Source organism: Salmo salar, chromosome ssa16, assembly GCF_905237065.1.
Source record: "Salmo salar chromosome ssa16, Ssal_v3.1, whole genome shotgun sequence".
Taxonomy (NCBI): Eukaryota; Metazoa; Chordata; class Actinopteri; order Salmoniformes; family Salmonidae; genus Salmo; species Salmo salar.
In genome coordinates, this window is record NC_059457.1 from 58178027 (window position 1) to 58194562 (window position 16536).

Genomic DNA, 16536 nt, shown 5'->3' on the forward strand with positions numbered 1-16536 from the left:
TAACGGAGAATAGCAATGACATACTGACATAACGGAGAATAGTAATGACATAACGGAGCATAGCAATGACATACTGACATAACGGAGAATAGCAATGACATACTGACATAACGGAGAATAGTAATGACATAACGGAGCATAGCAATGACATACTGACATAACGGAGAATAGCAATGACATACTGACATAACGGAGAATAGCAATGACATACTGACATAACGGAGAATAGCAATGACATACTGACATAACGGAGAATAGCAATGACATACTGACATAACGGAGCATAGCAATGACATACTGACATAACGGAGAATAGCAATGACATACTGACATAACGGAGAATAGCAATGACATACTGACATAACGGAGAATAGTAATGACATAACGGAGAATAGTAATGACATGCTGACATAACGGAGAATAGCAATGACATAACGGAGAATAGTAATGACATACTGACATAACGGAGAATAGCAATGACATGCTGACATAACGGAGAATAGCAATGACATACTGACATAACGGAGAATAACAATGGCATGCTGACATAACGGAGAATAGCAATGACATAACAGAGAATAGCAATGACATAATGGAGAATAGCAATGACATACTGACATAACGGAGAATAGCAATGATATAACGGAGAATAGCAATGACATGCTGACATAACGGAGAATAGCAATGACATAACGGAGAATAGCAATGACATACTGACATAACGGAGAATAGCAATGACATAACGGAGAATAGCAATGACATGCTGACATAACGGAGAATAGCAATGACATACTGACATAACGGAGAATAGCAATGACATACTGACATAACAGAGAATAGTAATGACGTTGCTGACATAACGGAGAATAGCAATGACATGCTGACATAACGGAGAATAGCAATGACATAACGGAGAATAGCAATGACATGCTGACATAACGGAGAATAGCAATGACATACTGACATAACAGAGAATAGCAATGGCATAACGGAGAATAGTAATGACATGCTGACAGAACGGAGAATAGCAATGACATACTGACATAACGGAGAATAGTAATGACATACTGACATAACGGAGAATAGCAATGACATAACGGAGAATAGCAATGACATGCTGACATAACGGAGAATAGCAATGACATAACAGAGAATAGCAATGACATACTGACATAACGGAGAATAGCAATGACATGCTGACATAACGGAGAATAGCAATGACATACTGACATAACGGAGAATAACAATGGCATGCTGACATAACGGAGAATAGCAATGACATAACAGAGAATAGCAATGACATAATGGAGAATAGCAATGACATACTGACATAACGGAGAATAGCAATGATATAACGGAGAATAGCAATGACATGCTGACATAACGGAGAATAGCAATGACATAACGGAGAATAGCAATGACATACTGACATAACGGAGAATAGCAATGACATAACGGAGAATAGCAATGACATGCTGACATAACGGAGAATAGCAATGACATACTGACATAACGGAGAATAGCAATGACATACTGACATAACAGAGAATAGTAATGACGTTGCTGACATAACGGAGAATAGCAATGACATAACGGAGAATAGCAATGACATGCTGACATAACGGAGAATAGCAATGACATAACGGAGAATAGCAATGACATGCTGACATAACGGAGAATAGCAATGACATACTGACATAACAGAGAATAGCAATGGCATAACGGAGAATAGTAATGACATGCTGACAGAACGGAGAATAGCAATGACATACTGACATAACGGAGAATAGTAATGACATACTGACATAACGGAGAATAGCAATGACATAACGGAGAATAGCAATGACATGCTGACATAACGGAGAATAGCAATGACATAACAGAGAATAGCAATGACATACTGACATAATATTATAATAATAATATAATATTTGCACCCCAGTATTTCTACTTTGCATACTCATCTACTGTCAAATCTACCATTCCAGTGTTTTACTTGCTATATTGTATTTACTTCGCCACCATGGACTTTTTATGCCTTTACCTCCCTTATCTCACATCATTTGCTCACTTTGTATATAGACTTATTTTTCTACTGCATCATTGATTGTATGTTGTTTTACTCCATGTGTAACTCTGTGTTTTTGTATGTTGTCGAACTGCTTTGCTTTATCTTGACCAGGTCGCAGTTGTAAATGAGAACTTGTTCTGAACTGGCCTACCTGGTTAAATAAAGGGTTATATATATATATAATATATAAATACCTGGTTAAATAAAGGGTTATATATATATAATATATAAATACCTGGTTAAATAAAGGGTTATATATATAATATATAAATACCTGGTTAAATAAAGGGTTATATATATATATAATATATAAATACCTGGTTAAATAAAGGGTTATATATATATAATATATAAATACCTGGTTAAATAAAGGGTTAGGGTTATGTATATAAATACCTGGTTAAATAAAGGTGAAATACATAAATAAAAAATCCCTAACTCAACTCCGGGCACCGAAGACGTGGGTGTCGATTACGTCAGCCCTCCTCTGATTCACAGCGGTTGAGTTGAATGCGGAAGATACATTCCAACTGACTAGGTATCCCCTTTCCTCTAAACATTCCCAACTCGCCTCGTCATCACAGAGAAGGACAGGGAAACCTGTCATATAATGAATCACTGTCACAGAGAAGGGAAGGAGGGAAGGAGGGGGGGGTCACCCCTCCGTTATTTCAGCACGTCATTGCTATTCTTTCACCTTTATTTAACCAGGTATTTATATATTATATATATATAACCCTGACCCTTTATTTAACCAGGTATTTATATATTATATATATAACCCTTTATTTAACCAGGTATTTATATATATATATATATATAACCCTTTATTTAACCAGGTATATATATATATATATATATATATATATATATATATATATATATATATATATATATATATAACCCTTTATTTAACCAGGTATTTATATATTATATATATAACCCTTTATTTAACCAGGTATTTATATATTATATATATAACCCTTTATTTAACCAGGTATTTATATATTATATATATAACCCTAACCCTTTATTTAACCAGGTATTTATATATTATATATATAACCCTTTATTTAACCAGGTATTTATATATTATATATATAACCCTTTATTTAACCAGGTATTTATATATTATATATATATATAACCCTTTATTTAACCAGGTATTTATATATTATATTATATATATAACCCTAACCCTTTATTTAACCAGGTATTTATATATTATATATATAACCCTTTATTTAACCAGGTATTTATATATATAACCCTTTATTTAACCAGGTATTTATATATTATATATATAACCCTGACCCTTTATTTAACCAGGTATTTATATATTATATATATAACCCTTTATTTAACCAGGTATTTATATATTATATATATAACCCTTTATTTAACCAGGTATTTATATATTATATATATATATAACCCTTTATTTAACCAGGTATTTATATATTATATTATATATATAACCCTAACCCTTTATTTAACCAGGTATTTATATATTATATATATAACCCTTTATTTAACCAGGTATTTATATATATAACCCTTTATTTAACCAGGTATTTATATATTATATATATAACCCTGACCCTTTATTTAACCAGGTATTTATATATTATATATATAACCCTTTATTTAACCAGGTATTTATATATTATATATATAACCCTTTATTTAACCAGGTATTTATATATTATATATATAACCCTTTATTTAACCAGGTATTTATATATTATATATATATAACCCTTTATTTAACCAGGTATTTATATATTATATATATAACCCTGACCCTTTATTTAACCAGGTAGGCCAGTTGAGAACAAGTTCTCATTTACAACTGGGACATGGCCAAGATAAAGCAAAGCAGTTCGACAGAAACAACAACACAGAGTTACACATGGAGTAAACAAACATACAGTCAATAACACAATAGAAATAAAGAAAGTCTATATACAGTGTGTGCAAATGGCGTGAGGACGTAAGGCAATAAATAGGCCATAGTAGCGAAGTAATTACAATATAGCAGATTAACACTGGAGTGATAGATGAGCAGATGATGATGTGTAAGTAGAGATACTGGTGTGTAAAAGAACAGAGAAGTAAATAAAAACAATATGGGGATGAGGTAGGTAGATTGGGTGTTTGATGAGGTGAGTAAGGCATGTTTCGAGGAGGGCAGGGCAACAAAACATGAGGTCACTGAGTCTGCTTCCATTGTCAGTGTGGAATGCTCTCTGCCCACACACACACACACACACACCCCGTTACCACTGCCTGTATATCTGACTGGTAATCAAACATATTTATAGAAGGCTGTGCCCTGTTCAACAGAGACGAGGACGGCCCGTCCGACAGAGACGGACGAGGACGGCCCGTCCGACAGAGACGGACGAGGACGGCCCGTCCGACAGAGACGGACGAGGACGGCCCGTCCGACAGAGACGGACGAGGACGGCCCGTCCGACAGAGACGGACGAGGACGGCCCGTCCGACAGAGACGGACGAGGACGGCCCGTCCGACAGAGACGGACGAGGACGGCCCGTTCAACCGAGACGAGGGTTTAGACACGTTCTATTGTTTGGCTTCAATCAGACTCAGTTATTATGAAACTGTAAAAGAAGACTAGCTGATGAGAGAGAAATACACCAACACTACTAGGGGAGGGAGGGAGGGAGGGAGGGAGGGAGGGAGGGAGGGAGGGAAGCGGGAGGAGGGAAGGGAGTAGGGGAGGAAGGGAGGGAGGGAGGGAGGGAGGGAGGAGGGGAGGGAGGGAAGGGAAGACTAGGGGAGGGAAGGGAAGGGAGGGAAGGGAAGGGAAGGGAAGGGAAGACTAGTGGGAGGAAGGGAAGGGAAGACTAGTGGGAGGAAGGGAAGGGAAGGGAAGGGAAGGGAAGGGAAGGGAAGGGAAGACTAGTGGGAGGAAGGGAAGGGAAGGGAAGGGAAGGGAAGGGGGAGGGAAGGGAAGGGAAGGGAAGACTAGTGGGAGGAAGGGAAGGGAAGGGAAGGGAAGGGAAGGGAAGGGAAGGGAAGGGAAGGGAAGGGAAGGGAAGGGAAGGGAAGGGGAGGGAAGGGGAGGGAAGGGAAGACTAGTGGGAGGAAGGGAAGGGAAGGGAAGACTAGTGGGAGGAAGGGAAGGGAAGGGAAGGTACTTACTGTTCATGGAAGTCCAGAATTGGAGGCTGGAAGAGTATAGATCTGCTGTTCCCTGGATGTGGGGATGCACTGGAGGAGACAGGAGGACGACAGTGAGACAGGAAGAGTACAGTGAGACAGGAGGAGGACAGTGAGACAGGAGGAGGACGACAGTGAGACAGGAGGAGGACAGTGAGACAGGAGGACGACAGTGAGACAGGAGGAGGACAGTGAGACAGGAGGAGGACAGTGAGACAGGAGGAGGACAGTGAGACAGGAGGAGGACAGTGAGACAGGAGGACAGTGAGACAGGAGGACAGTGAGACAGGAGGACAGAGTGCTGTTCAGGTTCAATGCTTCTCAAACTAAAGTGAAACGTACAACACACAGAGAGACATCACTTCCTGTTTCTCCCAAAGATAAACAACACTTCTACCGGGCTCTGGGCAGAGAGAAGCCCCTGATTGGTTGTCACAGACTGGCAGAGAGAAGCCCCTGGATTGGTTGTCACAGACTAGCAGAGAGAAGCCCCTGATTGGTTGTCACAGACTGGCCGAGAGAAGCCCCTGATTGGTTGTCACAGACTGGCCGAGAGAAGCCCCTGATTGGTTGTCACAGACTGGCCGAGAGAAGCCCCTGATTGGTTGTCACAGACTGGCCGAGAGAAGCCCCTGATTGGTTGTCACAGACTAGCAGAGAGAAACCCCTGATTGTAAAAACCCTTCCAAAAATACCATTCATTTTCCTCATAGGCTTTATCCAACTAACTATGGCAGGGTTAATGCCTACAAAAACATCCCATTACTTTCTCTTTATTGTCACTATATGTGGTGGTTAGCTGTCTAGCTAGCCAGCCATGTAAGTTATCTTGTTTAGCATAACAACATTAGAGGAAAGCCCATAATATTGTCACAGAGACTTCAGTCACCCAAGTCAATGGACTGTTCTCTCTGCTACTGCACGGCAAGGGGTACCGGAGCACCAAGTCTAGGACCAAAAAGGCTCCCGAACATGATTCTACCCCAAAGCCATACGACTGATGAACAATTTATAAAATGGCCACCGGACTATTACATTGTGCCCCACGCTCGTTTTGAACACTGCTGCTACTCACTGTTTCTTATCTATGCAGTCACTTCACCCCTACCAACATATAGCCTCCACATTGACTCTGTACCGTAATACCCTGTATATAGCCTCCACATTGACTCTGTACCGTAACACCCTGTATATAGCCTCCACATTGACTCTGCACCGTAACACCCTGTATATAGCCTCCACATTGACTCTGTACCGTAACACCCTGTATATAGCCTCCACGTTGACTCTGTACCGGTACCCCCTGTATATAGCCTCCATATTGACTCTGTACCGGTACCCCCTGTATATAGCCTCCACATTGACTCTGTACCGTAACACCCTGTATATAGCCTCCACATTGACTCTGTACCGTAATACCCTGTATATAGCCTCCACATTGACTCTGTACCGTAACACCCTGTATATAGCCTCCACATTGACTCTGTACCGGTACCCCCTGTATATAGCCTCCACATTGACTCTGTAACGGTACCCCCTGTATATAGCCTCCACATTGACTCTGTACCGGTACCCCCTGTATATAGCCTCCACATTGACTCTGTACCGTAATACTCTGTATATAGCCTCCACATTGACTCTGTACCGTAATACCCTGTATATAGCCTCCACATTGACTCTGTACCGGTACCCCCTGTATATAGCCTCCACATTGACTCTGTACCGGTACCCCCTGTATATAGCCTCCACATTGACTCTGTACCGGTACCCCCTGTATATAGCCTCCACATTGACTCTGTGCCGGTACCCCCTGTATATAGCCTCCACATTGACTCTGTACCGGTACCCCCTGTATATAGCCTCCACATTGACTCTGTACCGGTACCCCCTGTATATAGCCTCCACATTGACTCTGTACCGGTACCCCCTGTATATAGCCTCCACATTGACTCTGTACCGGTACCCCCTGTATATAGCCTCCACATTGACTCTGTACCGTACACCCCTGTATATAGCCTCCACATTGACTCTGTACCGGTACCCCCTGTATATAGCCTCCACATTGACTCTGTACCGGTACCCCCTGTATATAGCCTCCACATTGACTCTGTACCGGTACCCCCTGTATATAGCCTCCACATTGACTCTGTACCGGTACCCCCTGTATATAGCCTCCACATTGACTCTGTACCGGTACCCCCTGTATATAGCCTCCACATTGACTCGGTACCTGTACCCCCTGTATATAGCCTCCACATTGACTCGGTACCTGTACCCCTGTATATAGCCTCCACATTGACTCTGTACCGTTACACCCTGTATATAGCCTCCACATTGACTCTGTACCGGAACCCCCTGTATATAGCCTCCACATTGACTCTGTACCGGTACCCCCTGTATATAGCCTCCACATTGACTCGGTACCTGTACCCCCTGTATATAGCCTCCACATTGACTCGGTACCGGTACCCCCCTGTATATAGCCTCCACATTGACTCTGTACCGGTACCCCCTGTATATAGCCTCCACATTGACTCTGTACCGGTACCCCCTGTATATAGCCTCCACATTGACTCTGTACCGGTACCCCCTGTATATAGCCTCCACATTGACTCTGTACCGGTACCCCCTGTATATAGCCTCCACATTGACTCTGTACCGGTACCCCCTGTATATAGCCTCCACATTGACTCTGTACCGGTACCCCCTGTATATAGCCTCCACATTGACTCGGTACCTGTACCCCCTGTATATAGCCTCCACATTGACTCGGTACCTGTACCCCCTGTATATAGCCTCCACATTGACTCGGTACCTGTACCCCCTGTATATAGCCTCCACATTGACTCGGTACCTGTACCCCCTATAGTCATGTTATTGTTATTTTATTGTGTTACTTTTTATCCTTTTTTAATTTAGTTTATTTGGTAAATATTTTTTTAAACTCTTCTTGAACTGCATTGTTGGTTAAGGGCTTGTAAGTCAGTATTTCACTGTGAGGTCTACTACACCTGTTGTATTCAGCATTTCACTGTGAGGTCTACTACACCTGTTGTATTCAGCATTTCACTGTGAGGTCTACTACACCTGTTGTATTCAGCATTTCACTGTGAGGTCTACTACACCTGTTGTATTCAGCATTTCACTGTAAGGTCTACTACACCTGTTGTATTCAGCATTTCACTGTGAGGTCTACTACACCTGTTGTATTCAGCATTTCACTGGGAGGTCTACTACACCTGTTGTATTCAGCATTTCACTGTGAGGTCTACTACACCTGTTGTATTCAGCATTTCACTGTAAGGTCTACTACACCTGTTGTATTCAGCATTTCACTGTGAGGTCTACTACACCTGTTGTATTCAGCATTTCACTGTGAGGTCTACTACACCTGTTGTATTCAGCATTTCACTGTGAGGTCTACTACACCTGTTGTATTCAGCATTTCACTGTAAGGTCTACAGTTGTTGTATTCGGCACATGTAACAAATAAAGTTTGATTTGATCATTAGGCCAATGTCAGCAAGTGTACTCGCTAGTTAGAGTTAAAGCTAGTTAGTTAGTCCACTGTAGCCTGACCTAAACTCTGTCCTCTACCACTGGCTGTAGTGTGGTTGCCAGGACAAACATATTTTCACGATTTCACTAATATCATCGAAATTAATAAATCATAGCACTTTTTTATTATTATTATATATTTATTTTTTTAACCTTTATTTAAAGGTTAGGGTTCATTCAGTAGTTTTTACCTTAAAGTATAATCCGGTTTAAAAATAAATGTTAAAAATAACTATTCCGTGTTTCTACACCTGTATTACTTGCTGTTTGGGGGGGTTTTAGGCTGGGTTTCTGTACAGCACTTTGAGATATCAGATGATGTAAGAAGGCCTTTCTAAATACAATTTGATTTGATTTATATTCCTAAAACATAGATTGAAAAATGATACATTTTTGATTGATGGCCGTGTCTCAAAAACACCGGTTTTAACTGTCCAGATTCATAATCAATATGTTGAAGATCAATACATAAAAGTTACTCCCTACACACACACACACACACACACACGGGTTTCTATTACTAGTATTCTGCTAAATTAGTACCTTGTAAAAGTACACATGCGCCAGTATTTACCAAGCGGTCACTCCACACTGGAATTGATTAACTTGTTCTACTGTAATCAATGGCGCGTGCAAATGAATCCCTCACATCGATACTGTATTGAAATCAATGGAACTGGGACAATAACTGCAGCCAGCGTTTGTGCTTTTCTTAATAACAGACAAACCTCAATGAACTCGGGTATAATTACATCCTACTGTGGACAGATGACTACCTGTCGCAGTCATTCATCAACACCTCTGTTCCTGTCACGTCCTCACCATAGTAAGATGTTATTTTCTATGGTAGAGTAGGTCAGGGCGTGTTTTGTGTTTTGCAGTTCTATGTTTAGGTTCTAGTTTTCTATTTCTATGTTGTTGTTTTTTTTGGGATGATCTCCAATTAGAGGCAGCTGGTCCTCGTTGTCTCTAATTGGAGATCATACTTAAGTAGGGTTTTTTTTTCCCCACCTGTGTTTGTGGGTAGTTGTCTTCTGTTTAGTTTATGTACCTGACAGAACTGTGCGCTTTTGTTTTTCCTCTTTGTTATTTTTTCTTTAGTGTTCTGAGTAAATAATAAATATTCATCATGAGCACTCAACACGCTGCGCTTTGGACCCCTCTCTACGACAGCCGTTAACACTGAGGAAATGATTTCGGTAGATACGGAAAAGAGGAAAAACTGACTTGAACTTTTCAAACCAATCACCACCTACCTGAGGATTTATGACAGTAATTTAATAGGATGGTTATAAGAGAGAGAGAGGCCCTACTAAACACTTCCCTGAAACAAAAAACTAGACTTACTACTCAGTGCACAGCAAACCACCACCAGACTGCAAAACACCCTGCTAACAATATTAACAAGTGATCAAATACTAACGACAACAGGCCAAAAAAACCACACAGCATGGACAGGAACTCAAGGTAGTGTGATGAGTTACCTATGAATTCTCAGCACTGAAAAAAAAAGTCTGAAAATACTTCAGAGCACAAGACCAGAGAGATAGATACAGGACAGGGGATTGGAGGAGAACAAGACCAGAGAGATAGATATAGGACAGGGGGTTGGAGGACCAGAGAGATAGATACAGGACAGGGGGGATTGGAGGAGCACAAGACCAGAGAGATAGATATAGGACAGGGGGTTGGAGGACCAGAGAGAAAGATATAGGACAGGGGGTTGGAGGACCAGAGAGATAGATATAGGACAGGGGGTTGGAGGAGAACAAGACCAGAGAGATAGATATAGGACAGGGGGTTGGAGGACCAGAGAGAAAGATATAGGACAGGGGGTTGGAGGACCAGAGAGATAGATATAGGACAGGGGGTTGGAGGACCAGAGAGAAAGATATAGGACAGGGAGCACAAGACCAGAGAGATAGATATAGGACAGGGGGGATTGGAGGAGCACAAGACCAGAGAGATAGATACAGGACAGGGGGGATTGGAGGAGAACAAGACCAGAGAGATAGATACAGGACAGGGGATTGGAGGAGAACAAGACCAGAGAGATAGATACAGGACAGGGAGCACAAGACCAGAGAGATAGATATAGGACAGGGGGGATTGGAGGAGCACAAGACCAGAGAGATAGATACAGGACAGGGGGTTGGAGGACCAGAGAGAAAGATATAGGACAGGGGGATTGGAGGAGCACAAGACCAGAGAGATAGATACAGGACAGGGGGGATTGGAGGAGCACAAGACCAGAGAGATAGATACAGGACAGGGGGTTGGAGGACCAGAGAGAAAGATATAGGACAGGGGGATTGGAGGAGCACAAGACCAGAGAGATAGATACAGGACAGGGGGGATTGGAGGAGCACAAGACCAGAGAGATAGATACAGGACAGGGGGGATTGGAGGAGCACAAGACCAGAGAGATAGATATAGGACAGGGGGATTGGAGGAGCACAAGACCAGAGAGATAGATAAAGGACAGGGGGATTGGAGGAGCACAAGACCAGAGAGATAGATATAGGACAGGGGGGATTGGAGGAGCACAAGACCAGAGAGATAGATACAGGACAGTGGGGATTGGAGGAGCACAAGACCAGAGAGATAGATACAGGACAGGGGGATTGGAGGAGCACAAGACCAGAGAGATAGATACAGGACAGGGGGGATTGGAGGAGCACAAGACCAGAGAGATAGATATAGGACAGGGGGATTGGAGGAGCACAAGACCAGAGAGATAGATATAGGACAGGGGGATTGGAGGAGCACAAGACCAGAGAGATAGATACAGGACAGGGGGTTGGAGGACCAGAGAGAAAGATATAGGACAGGGGGATTGGAGGAGCACAAGACCAGAGAGATAGATACAGGACAGGGGGGATTGGAGGAGCACAAGACCAGAGAGATAGATACAGGACAGGGGGTTGGAGGACCAGAGAGAAAGATATAGGACAGGGGGGATTGGAGGAGCACAAGACCAGAGAGATAGATACAGGACAGGGGGGATTGGAGGAGCACAAGACCAGAGAGATAGATACAGGACAGGGGGATTGGAGGAGCACAAGACCAGAGAGATAGATATAGGACAGGGGGATTGGAGGAGCACAAGACCAGAGAGATAGATATAGGACAGGGGGGATTGGAGGAGCACAAGACCAGAGAGATAGATATAGGACAGGGGGATTGGAGGAGCACAAGACCAGAGAGATAGATAAAGGACAGGGGGATTGGAGGAGCACAAGACCAGAGAGATAGATATAGGACAGGGGGGATTGGAGGAGCACAAGACCAGAGAGATAGATACAGGACAGTGGGGATTGGAGGAGCACAAGACCAGAGAGATAGATACAGGACAGGGGGGATTGGAGGAGCACAAGACCAGAGAGATAGATACAGGACAGGGGGGATTGGAGGAGCACAAGACCAGAGAGATAGATATAGGACAGGGGGATTGGAGGAGCACAAGACCAGAGAGATAGATATAGGACAGGGGGATTGGAGGAGCACAAGACCAGAGAGATAGATATAGGACAGGGGGGATTGGAGGAGCACAAGACCAGAGAGATAGATATAGGACAGGGGGATTGGAGGAGCACAAGACCAGAGAGATAGATAAAGGACAGGGGGATTGGAGGAGCACAAGACCAGAGAGATAGATATAGGACAGGGGGGATTGGAGGAGCACAAGACCAGAGAGATAGATACAGGACAGGGGGGATTGGAGGAGCACAAGACCAGAGAGATAGATACAGGACAGGGGGGATTGGAGGAGCACAAGACCAGAGAGATAGATATAGGACAGGGGGGATTGGAGGAGCACAAGACCAGAGAGATAGATATAGGACAGGGGGGATTGGAGGAGCACAAGACCAGAGAGATAGATACAGGACAGGGGGTTGGAGGACCAGAGAGAAAGATATAGGACAGGGTGATTGGAGGAGCACAAGACCAGAGAGATAGATACAGGACAGGGGGGATTGGAGGAGCACAAGACCAGAGAGATAGATACAGGACAGGGGGTTGGAGGACCAGAGAGAAAGATATAGGACAGGGGGATTGGAGGAGCACAAGACCAGAGAGATAGATACAGGACAGGGGGGATTGGAGGAGCACAAGACCAGAGAGATAGATATAGGACAGGGGGATTGGAGGAGCACAAGACCAGAGAGATAGATATAGGACAGGGGGATTGGAGGAGCACAAGACCAGAGAGATAGATATAGGACAGGGGGGATTGGAGGAGCACAAGACCAGAGAGATAGATACAGGACAGGGGGGATTGGAGGAGCACAAGACCAGAGAGATAGATACAGGACAGGGGGGATTGGAGGAGCACAAGACCAGAGAGATAGATATAGGACAGGGGGGATTGGAGGAGCACAAGACCAGAGAGATAGATATAGGACAGGGGGGATTGGAGGAGCACAAGACCAGAGAGATAGATACAGGACAGGGGGTTGGAGGACCAGAGAGAAAGATATAGGACAGGGGGATTGGAGGAGCACAAGACCAGAGAGATAGATACAGGACAGGGGGGATTGGAGGAGCACAAGACCAGAGAGATAGATACAGGACAGGGGGTTGGAGGACCAGAGAGAAAGATATAGGACAGGGGGATTGGAGGAGCACAAGACCAGAGAGATAGATACAGGACAGGGGGGATTGGAGGAGCACAAGACCAGAGAGATAGATATAGGACAGGGGGATTGGAGGAGCACAAGACCAGAGAGATAGATATAGGACAGGGGGGATTGGAGGAGCACAAGACCAGAGAGATAGATATAGGACAGGGGGGATTGGAGGAGCACAAGACCAGAGAGATAGATATAGCACAGGGGGATTGGAGGAGCACAAGACCAGAGAGATAGATATAGGACAGGGGGATTGGAGGAGCACAAGACCAGAGAGATAGATATAGGACAGGGGGATTGGAGGAGCACAAGACCAGAGAGATAGATATAGGACAGGGGGATTGGAGGAGCACAAGACCAGAGAGATAGATATAGGACAGGGGGGATTGGAGGAGCACAAGACCAGAGAGATAGATATAGGACAGGGGGTTGGAGGACCAGAGAGAAAGATATAGGACAGGGGGATTGGAGGAGCACAAGACCAGAGAGATAGATATAGGACAGGGGGGATTGGAGGAGCACAAGACCAGAGAGATAGATATAGGACAGGGGGGATTGGAGGAGCACAAGACCAGAGAGATAGATATAGGACAGGGGGGATTGGAGGAGCACAAGACCAGAGAGATAGATATAGGACAGGGGGGATTGGAGGAGCACAAGACCAGAGAGATAGATATAGGACAGGGGGTTGGAGGACCAGAGAGAAAGATATAGGACAGGGAGCACAAGACCAGAGAGATAGATACAGGACAGGGGGTTGGAGGAGAACAAGCGAGAGCGGTCTCGCAGCGAGAGCAGCGGCCCCCCGGTCTCGCAGCGAGAGCAGCAACAAGACCATCTGGGCTAAAGTAAGCAGGCTATTTTATGATTTATAAAAGAGCAGATCTTCTATATTAAAATCATCAGACCGTTTAATGAAACAGAAGTGTTAATAGCCTCAATGCTGCTGCTAACAGTAGGTTGGGATGGGTCTAAGAAACACTACAGATCAACATACAGTAAAATCTAATCGACTACAGGACTAAATAGACTGTGTGTATGACAGTGCATGATCAATATAAAAGGGAGGGGTTACAAGCAAGCACCGTGTACATTAACAAATTACATCACGCTACCAACATATGAACTGTGTTATTTAAGCTGCATTAAATCATGAACATTATAAAACTTGAGTCGACCTACTTCTGAGAAAACATATTTCCAAATTCTATACTTTGCACATCTGGCAGTTCTAGTGACTTCTACTGTTGATGTTAAAAAGATACGCCCTACTGGCAATGCGCCATCATGTTCTATCTGGCACTAAGCGTTTACTGTGAACACTGAGGCTGTACCCGCTTTAAGTTACAGTTTTACTGTGAACACTGAGGCTGTACCTGCTTTAAGTTACAGTTTTACTGTGAACACTGAGGCTGTACCCGCTTTAAGTTACAGTTTTACTGTGAACACTGAGGCTGTACCTGCTTTAAGTTACAGTTTTACTGTGAACACTGAGGCTGTACCTGCTTTAAGTTACAGTTTTACTGTGAACACTGAGGCTGTACCTGCTTTAAGTTACAGTTTTACTGTGAACACTGAGGCTGTACCCACTTTAAGTTAGTTTTAAACAGTGACAAAGTGGACTACTGTGGCTATTTGATCATAATGTAGGCCAACCAGAGTAGTCTGCCATCAGAAACAATGGGGGGGGAAATGCATCCCATAATATTTTAACATGGAAATAGCTGTTCTATCATTCAGACTACAGTAGCAGCCAATGGGTGGTGTTCAATGTAGGGCTACATTCCATGAGACTTTTGAAAACAACATGCAGGGTTTGACATTAACCTGTTTATCCACTTGTCCTTCAGACAAGGAAGTGACTGAATGTTTGATGCAAGAAACTGCTTCATTATTTCATAACATTATTACAGAGAATCAGACAAATCATGCTACCCTCTGCCTATTGGCTACTTAGCTTATTCAAGCCTGTCTCAAAATACAACACTGCCCCTTTAAGACAACAACAAAAAGCTCTTTACCTGACTGGCTTTTCAAAGATGGCTAGAAATGTGCTCTTGTGGAAGCAACCACTTTGCTGACTACAAATGATCCATAACTGAGCTAATAACTCACTAACTAGCAACGGATATGAACAAACGTACACACATGGCTACATGTAGCTCTCACTTTGATCTCAAAACAAGCACATCTACTCATGACCACTCATGCTGTAAACACAGTCCAGTTCACAATGAATGGCACAGAGCCATATATGGCAATGGTCCAATTGCATATCTTTTACTGCAGATCTGATTGGTTATACGGGCTGAGTCGTGTGTGTCAATGCAATAGAATCCTACTCCGATGCGTTCTGTCCACAACAAAATCGCTTGCATAGTTCTTTTATCGCCCCCAGTATGTTGCATTGAAAGTAGCTAATATTGCATTGATTCGATCACAATTTCCACAGTAAAGGGAAACATTGATAGTGTTAACTAAAGGGGACGAAAACTCTAGAAAGTTGAGTGAAGTTCAATCTGGTGCTTCTCTCCAAGGCTGATATTTCTTTGGCGTGTCAGTCCTGAGGGAGCTTCTACCAGAAGTTTAAAACACGCTACACAGGCTAGCCAATCACAGGAAGACACTTAGGTGTCTATTGATTGGTTGAGAAATAGTCCCAGTTGTTCTTGACGACAGTGTGATCACGCTTTCCGTAGCCGATGTGAGCAAGAGCTTTAAACAAGTAAAAATTCACAAGGCTGCGCTGCCAGACGGATTACCAGGAGGTGGTTGAAGATATCCCTCTAGTGGTGTGGGGGCTGTGCTTTGGCAAAGTGGGTGGGGTTATATTCTTCCTGTTTGGCCCTGTCCGGGGGTATCGTCGGATGGGGCCACAGTGTCTCCTGACCCCTCCTGTCTCAGCCTCCAGTATTTATGCTGCAGTAGTTTATGTGTCGCGGGGCTAGGGTCAGTCTGTTATATCTGGAGTATTTCTCCTGTCTTATCCAGTGTCCTGGGTGAATTTAAGTATGCTCTCTCTAATTCTCTCTTTCTCGGAGGACCTGAGCCCTAGGACCATGCCTTAGGACTACCTGACATGATGACTC

At 43.5% G+C, this 16536-nt stretch overlaps 1 protein-coding gene across 4 annotated transcripts in view; it reads right to left on the reverse strand.

Moving 5' to 3' along the window:
- The window catches only part of tmem131 (transmembrane protein 131), a 178634-nt gene that overhangs the window by 141444 nt on the left and 20654 nt on the right, over window positions 1-16536 (reverse strand). For 3 of the 4 annotated variants that reach the window (XM_045697497.1, XM_045697495.1, XM_045697494.1), the window contains exon 4: window positions 5241-5309. The exons of the other annotated variant lie outside the window; for it this stretch is intronic. In XM_045697497.1, the coding sequence (XP_045553453.1) occupies window positions 5241-5309 (69 nt within the window). The remainder of the gene's footprint in view (window positions 1-5240; window positions 5310-16536) is intronic. 4 annotated transcript variants of the gene reach the window in all.